The 7,949-nt window shown below is 36.7% G+C and overlaps 2 protein-coding genes across 2 annotated transcripts; both read right to left on the bottom strand.

Annotated features, from left to right (window-relative positions):
- Positions 1-2,064: 2,064 nt before the first annotated feature.
- Positions 2,065-2,726, bottom strand: LOC122086322 (pathogenesis-related protein 1C-like). Its single transcript, XM_042655084.1, has one exon. It carries the CDS (start codon positions 2,677-2,679, stop codon positions 2,188-2,190), a length of 492 nt encoding a protein of 163 aa, XP_042511018.1. The 5' UTR covers positions 2,680-2,726; the 3' UTR covers positions 2,065-2,187.
- Positions 2,727-6,979: 4,253 nt separating this feature from the next.
- Positions 6,980-7,684, bottom strand: LOC122087583 (basic form of pathogenesis-related protein 1-like). Its single transcript, XM_042656759.1, has one exon. It carries the CDS (start codon positions 7,661-7,663, stop codon positions 7,166-7,168), a length of 498 nt encoding a protein of 165 aa, XP_042512693.1. The 5' UTR covers positions 7,664-7,684; the 3' UTR covers positions 6,980-7,165.
- Positions 7,685-7,949: the final 265 nt, after the last annotated feature.

The raw sequence follows: 7,949 nt of genomic DNA, 5'->3' as shown, positions 1-7,949 counted from the left end.
TACTTGTGGGTATACAAGTAAAAAATCATATTGATTTATTTCAGTAGTCATCTCCTGAAAAAAAGAAAAAAAATAGTCCTTTCAACTGCAAGTAACAACATCCACGGTGGGGAGGATTGCTAAGATGGTGATAAGTAAGGAAAGGGCAAAGGAGATGAAGAGAAAAGCTGTGGAGATTTCTTCGCTGTGTTTTGATGCCAAGAAAAGAAAAGAAAAGAAAAAAAAATTAAAATGAAACCATAATAATCAAATATGGAAGATCCCTTTATTCACTATTTAAATCGATTATATTATAAGAGTAAAATATTTATTTTTATTTCAATCGTTAATAGCAGACTAACACGATCAGGTTTATGGGGTTTAAATAAACTTGTCAATAGTTTGGATCCTTAAGGTGTCTTGGCCACAATACAAGGGTGTCCACCTAATTATACCTAAGATTTAGATAAGAGATATGAGAGACGTGGTATTAGGAAAATGAGGTTACATGAGATAACATTAAACACTCATTCTCGCCACCTCTTTGTTGGTGAGCATCTTGTGACTCTTCACCCAAAAATTTTTTTTTTTTAAATTGCTCTTTTTCTTTATACTTTCTGTTTATGTGTGTGAGGATGAAATCTAACAAACTCTCCTTCTAATTTAAGAGGAGAGATTTATCAAATCCATTATGTCAATGACCATGACGTATATCAAATTCTCACATTATAAGAGTGTTCATTGGATCAGCCATGCGAATGGTAATTAGCTTAGGCCGTGTTTGGTAGCCAAGAGAAGAAAAGAAAAAAGAATCTAAAAAAGAAAAAAAAATAATAGAAATGAAACGAAATGGCAGAAAAAAAAATTATGTCTATTTGGTTGCCAATAGAAAAAAGAAAAGTTTTTTTTTTTCTTATGTTTTCTTGTGTTTTAGGCAATGCTTATTTTTTGATAGCACAAAAAAACTTCATCATTCTAAGATGTGAATTTTGAAAATTCAAAAAAAAAAAAAATTATTCTCTTGGTTCAAGATATACAATACACACTGAGAATTTCTTAAACTAAGAAAGTAGTACATTGCTATCTCTTAAATGTGAGTTTTACTCAACTCTTTTTTTTTTTTTTTCGTATACAACTTGAGTCCTAGTTAGTGGTATGTGGTATAGCTAAGGTGTAGTAGCTCCGGTGTATTTCCGAAGACGAATAAAAAACCCTCAAAGAAGATTTCAATTCTCACATGTGCTGTTCCTTGAAGGGAAACTTGTGTTTGGGAAAGCGAGACATTATTGGGGTTCTATACAAAAACAACGATTCCACATTAGATTAGTAACCCAATGTGAATGCTTATAAGGACTTGTGTACTCTCTTCTTAATGACAAGCTTTTAGAACCCATTTATTTGTAAGGTTTTGGTGGGATGAGAGAAATGTAAATTTTATCACAAATCGTTGTGGTAGATGATCTCGAACCTGATGTGCAAAACCCATGGTCCAAGAATGGAATCCGGATCAGCTCCCACTTGGGGAGAAGAATTACCCTCCCCTCATGGGATGTCAGTAGTCACCTCCCAATAGTAACTTCTAAACCATGAGTCAGCACAATTAATACACCATGGACTTGTGGTTCGAATACCCTATGGACGATGAGATCCCATGTGGTGACCTCACCACATGGGATGAAGAATGTTGCACCAACGATGAAGACGGGGAGAGGAATGCAGTAATTATCAACTCTCTCTCTCTCTCTCTCTCACTATGAACCACAAAACGTTGGACTAGGAAAGTCCACTTTCCCCCAACTCAGTTTGCTTTTGCTTTGACCTCTCGTTTGCTTGATTGCTAGATCAAGTGAAACATGCACTCTTTGAAGACAAATTGTATTTGTGGTCTTTAAGAAAACAATCTAAATGACTTCAAATTTCTTTTTAAGATTCATGTATGACCTTGTTGTGTGAATTGGTTTCGTCGCCGGTGATCCGTCATCGCCGGGAAAAGATTATGGCCGGAGAGGGGAGAAGTCCCCTAAAAAGGATCAGTACATAGTATGTCTATTGATCATGAATGAAAATTTTAGAAAGGAAACTTAATTTACCTCATTCATTTCTGTCCTTCATTATTATTATTATTGATCAACATAAGCAAGGACTCATACATATATAGTTATTACTCTTAACCTTAAACAACAACAAGTGATTCAATTCATGAAGTCCTCAATAAGGACGTTCGCCTACATAGTTGCCTGGAGGATCATAGTTGCAGGTAATGAAGGTCCCTCCACTGCTGCACTGAATTCTAGCACAACCAAGCCTAACAGAGTTCCTCCAAACAACCTGTGTGTAGTGTCCACATACTTCGCCGCTGGCGCAAGAATTGGAATTGTAATCATAGTAAGCTTTCTCAGCTACCCACATATTGACAGCATCTGTGGCTGACATATCACCGGAACTCCAAGCAAGGTTCTCGCCGTAGGGACCGCCGGAATGGACAAGGTTTTGGCAATCTCCGGACCTTTGGTTGGCATAGTTTTGAGCATAGGCAGCTACTGTGTCGTTCCATGTCATTGATCCAACGCCAACCTCTGAACGGGCTGCATTGTGAGCTGCTAGGTAGTCTGATGCAGAGTTTTGGGCATGAGATACATGGAAGAAGAAGGCTAAGGCAATGAAGCAAAGAAGAGCTAACTCAATCTTGTATGATCCCATATCTTAATAGTTAGATAGAAAGATCCTTGAATTGATACAAAAAATATGGTACTGGGCTATGCTATTTATAGCTATCATTCCTAATTAATCATATATCCCCTTCCTAGTTCCTAGTTCCTACTTCCTAGTTCCTACCCTCCAGATCCAGTACTTTTCTTTCCTATTCAACCAACATAATTAATGTTTCAAAAGAAAACTTAGGAAGAAAAAGTTTCCCTAATATTAAAGTAATCCCAATTTTTTTGAAATTTGACAATTCAAAGGTCTTCAGGAAGCAAATGGCCGCCGGATCTGGTGGTCCAATGTATGTTGAGATGGTGGCAACATCAGATTGCTACATGGAATTGTTTGGTGATTGTTCAAACTTCAAAGTCACTTGATCAATGGAAATAGCCACCAGGTCCGGTGGTCTAATGTACGTCATAATGGGCAAGAGATTGGTACTTGCCACTTGGTCTTGTGCCCCATATGCAATAGAGCACATATTGAGGCATCAATTTGGATATTATTGTTATTATTATTATTATTATTATTATTATTTTAAATTTTAGAAGGAAGGTGGGGCGAAAATTTTGCATGCCCTTATTTCTAACCCTTACTTGAAAGTTATGTACTAGATTAGGGATGTCTTATGGGGAACATATTTTCATTGGGGGAACTCCATGATCATTAAATGCCAAGCGACTTGAGTTTGACGAATCAATCACCGACCTACCTATTTGAACAGCTCGCTTGGTGACTCAGTGGCTGACCCGTTTGTCCTTGTCACCAGTTAGCGTGCCACTTATTGGTGGACTTCAAGACGCGACCTCTAGCCAATTGTTTGGTCGTGTGTCGTGACACATTTAATAATGTTAGATTTTTTTCCAACATATGGATTTGAAAATTTCTTGCTCATATGTCAAATTTCAATCAAAACAAAGCTTGGAATTTTTCTAACCACACCCTTGAAAATTTTTGAGTGTGGAGAGAAGATGGATGGGATTCATGAGACTTGAGAGGATCCATTACATGTGAAGATAAATTATTGAATTTATGTTTGAGATTTGATATGTAGCCAATTCAAACCAAAACCTAGATATCCTTAAGGATATGTTCGAACCCTCTATTCCAAGCTTCCTTATCTAGTCTGAAGACAAATTCAATCAAAGGTCCGTGAGAAAATAGAATTGAATGTTTCAATTACAAGACTTGAAGTCATCAAAGTAGAGTTATACCACAAGAAATATGTTTGGATCCTTAGAATATACTTAAATGAATTCCTTATTTAAAGGCGTAATTTCAGTATGTCATCGTCATATGTGCTCAATAACTAAATTTGAAGTCGTAATTTGATCATTATGTCATGGTCTGCCTTGTCTGCCGGGGGATGGAAACCAATCTAACTATCTTTTCCATTTGTTTAATTTATCTTTTCCATTTTGTCATTGCTCATTGGTGCAATTCCCTACTATGCTTGTTCAAAGAAACTTTTCCCATAAATTTTCTAGTGAATCATTGGACTATAAAAGTGAAAGGTGTGATCCACATTTCTCTACGTGGATTAGATTCTCATATGAGACTATTTTCGTACAGTCTGATCCACACTAATGGAATCCACCATAAGATTATTTTCTATGATAGATTTCATCTATGTCGACCAATCTTGTACGAAAATAGTTATTGTACGTAAACCTGATCCACTCTCCACATTTCGTTCTGATAGGGAGACCAGCCTCCTTATTAGAAATCACGCCGGCTTAGAAAGTTTCAATAGGCAGCATTCAGCTCTTCTTATTGGGTTTTTGCAAATTTATTAATTTAACCCAATAAATTTTAAGCCCTCTCACCCCTAAAAATAATAAAAAATCCATCCAAATAATAATATGATGTAAAAGTAAAACCTTACTACCTAGAATCTACAAAAGGGGTTGTCGCTCCAACTCCAATTTGGCATGGTTTAAGTATTCCATTGAACCATTAATGGAGCGTAGGCAGCAAATTTACGTCCATTGGGTCCAATCAATCCAATCGTGTTGATGTCGTCTTGGCCATCCGATGCTTATCGCACCACCGCACTCACGACAGACAATAATCACTCCTCTTTCTTACTGTTACTAAAATCTGCTTTCATCGTCTCGTGAACCTATATTGCAATTCTGATTATAATTCTTATGCTGATGTGGCAACAATCTTCCACTTAACTTTTATTGTTACATATCAAAAAAAAAATATTATGAATTGCAAACTTGAGTATGATCATCTAGGTTCAAGTCCCATGTATTATTTAATGTTCAAAATAAAAATTTTAAGTCACGAATCATATTGGTACATGTCCAAAATAGTAGATCATTCCCTTCCATTTATTACGATGAGCTATCATCTCCATAATGAACCCTTATGAGGTAAATTGGTTGTGGGAGGGGGGTTGGAGGGGAGAAGTGGATAACAGTTAAGAGACTTGAAGTCGAGACCTCTTGATGATTGTCGGCCTTGCAAGCTGCAGCATCAGAACCTCACCGGCCAACTTCCAACTTATTTAATCTGGTCTGAAAGTCTGAAGAGCAATTCAAGTAAAGGTCGGTAAGGAAACAGAATTCATGTGTTTCAGTGGCAATGTACCTTTCTCAATCTTCCATGGCTGAAGTCAACAAAGTGTTGAGACTTAAGAGTTCAAAGGCCACAAAAGTGCTTTTGGATCCTCACATACTTTCAGAAATGGGAAATGAATTCTTGCTTTTTGAGAAATTTCAGTGCAAATATTTGACCTTTCCATGTGCCTAAAGTAAATTTAAAGGCGTAATTTCAGTATGTCATCATCAAATGTGCCCTAAGTAAATTTGAAAGCGTAGTATTTTCAGAATGTCACGATATGCTTTATTTTTCTGATGATGAAAATCTATTCCTTTTCATTTTATTTCTTACTTTTTACCTCTTCATTCAATTGTGAAGAGAGAGAGAGAGAGAGAGAGAGAGAGAGAGAGGGAGTTTATTCATATACTTGAAAAGTTATCTTTCGATGATATATTTTTTGTGGAAATGTCTTATGTAGAGGAGTGGAGAGGGCATGAGGAAGTAACCACAATGCATCATTATTTTGACACCATTTGAAAATATTGCATAACACATATTTGGATGCATTATATTCAAGAGATTCACTTCAGATGACCTCCTGCGTCTAGAGTTATAGCTGGCAGGCCAAGAACTCCTTTCTTTTCAATTTGTAGAAATCTAAATCTAAATTCTATTAAAAAAAAAAAAATCTAAATCTGAATGATCATGTAACTTGTCAAAAATATCCTCCATGAGATTTTTTTTTTTTTTGGCGGGTTAGAATCTATTAGCCGATTGACTCTTATGTTGGTTGATAACTCAATTCCCACATCAGCATAAGGTGATTGCTACGAAGTAGTGGTAATTATTTAAGCATCGATTGATAACGTTTTTTGAGAGCATATTTTTTGGTATTTGATAAACTTGTTTCTTGAATTGAGTATGGTTGGGTAGATTCCTTAAATTGGTGTGTGTTTTGTTGGGAAAATCGAACTTCAATTCCCAGCAACGATTCAGTAATCAATTCATGAGGTTCTGGAGAGAATTGAAAGAACTCCACAAAAGAATCGATAGATGTGAAATTAAGGCTTCCATTAGCTAGCAAAGCAAAAATTTAGTGTATTCCTTCTCGTTTCCCTGGAGAATCTTCGAACTTTGGAAAACCGCCAGTAAGATAAATGCTGAGTTAGGAGATGCAAATTTTCATCGGGTGTCCATCGATTTTTTTGCCTACAATTTGTTCTAAGAAACGGAAAAAATAAGTTTGACTTGTTTCATCATACCCATTTCTAGACACAGAAATAAGCATAAATTTCTATTTATGTTTTAAAAAATAGGTGAAACGAAACAAGTTCATTAAATAGTTTTTAGGGTATTTTTCAATTTCTTAGCACAAAAAAAAAAAAAAAAACACATTTCTAAAATCGTTATCAAACGGTGCTTTATTTACCATGTAACTAGATAACTACCACCACTATAAGGTGCAAGCGAGTACTTAGATTTCAAAAGTTTTGCTATACTTTGAATACCAAAGGTTGAGAAAAAAGAGGAAAAATTCCTGAAAGACAACATGGTCGCTGAGCACATACACAAAGGGGAAAATGATCATTTCGTCTCTCATAAAATTCAAAAATTCCACCCTTCTTGACGTTTCTATGAGCTCCCATTAGTCCCGCCCCTGATGAAGAGGCCACACTTCCTTTCAACTAACCGTCTCCCGAGAAAAAAAAAAAAAAAAAAAAAAACTAAAAAACTGAAAGTTACCTCATTAGCGAATTTTATAAGGTACTTAAAATCCTTTATTGGAGAACATGAGCAAGGACACATACATAGATGACAGATAGCTCTTAGTCAACTAGGACTACAGATGATCCATCACCCATGTTACATTACATAGAAGCATGGAACAGCAAAGTAGTAGTTTACTAGGATTTCCTGAATAACAACAAAGAACTCAGTAAGGACGTTGGCCTTCATAGTTGCCTGGAGGATCATAGTTGCAGGTGATGAAGGTCCCCCCACTGCTGCACTGAACTCTACCACAACCAAGCCTAACTGAGTTCTTCCAAACAACCTGTGTGTAGTGTAGGCACTGTTGGCCACCGGTGCAAGAATTGGAATTGTAATCATAGTAAGCTTTCTCAGAAACCCACATATTGACAGCATCTGTGGCCGACATGTCGCCGGAACTCCAAGCAATGTTCTCACCATAAGGTCCGTTGGAGTGCACGAGATTGCAATCTCCGGCCCTTTGGTTGGCATAGTTTTGAGCATAGGAAGCTACTGTGTCGTCCCATGTCATTGATCCAACACTAACCTCTGAACGGGCGGCATTGTGAGCTGCTAGGTAATCTGATGGAGAGTTTTGGGCTTGGGAGACATGAAAGAAGAAGAAGAAGAAGAATGAGGCAATGAAGCAAAGAAGAGGTAACTCAATCTTGTATGATCCCATATCTTAATTGTAAGAAATAAGATCCTTGAATTGATATACAAAATGAGATATAGGATTATGGTATTTATAGCTATCACAAAGATATGTGTGAAAATCGTCTTGTAGTCGTTGCAAAGATGTAGTGAGCATCAGGTGGCTGAGAACTCTTGGATAGTTATCACGAAGATATGCTCAATGCATCTCACCGCTCGCTGCGAAGTATGTGGACTTTAAGATATCAACTTGAAGGCTCAAATTAATCAATCATTCCAATAAAGACCCGAAAGTCTTTTCTCTCTCCTTTCAG

This window comes from Macadamia integrifolia, chromosome 8 (assembly GCF_013358625.1).
Source record: "Macadamia integrifolia cultivar HAES 741 chromosome 8, SCU_Mint_v3, whole genome shotgun sequence".
Taxonomy (NCBI): Eukaryota; Viridiplantae; Streptophyta; class Magnoliopsida; order Proteales; family Proteaceae; genus Macadamia; species Macadamia integrifolia.
Note: the sequence above shows the minus strand (reverse complement) of the source record. Positions and strands in the feature narration are given on the sequence as shown.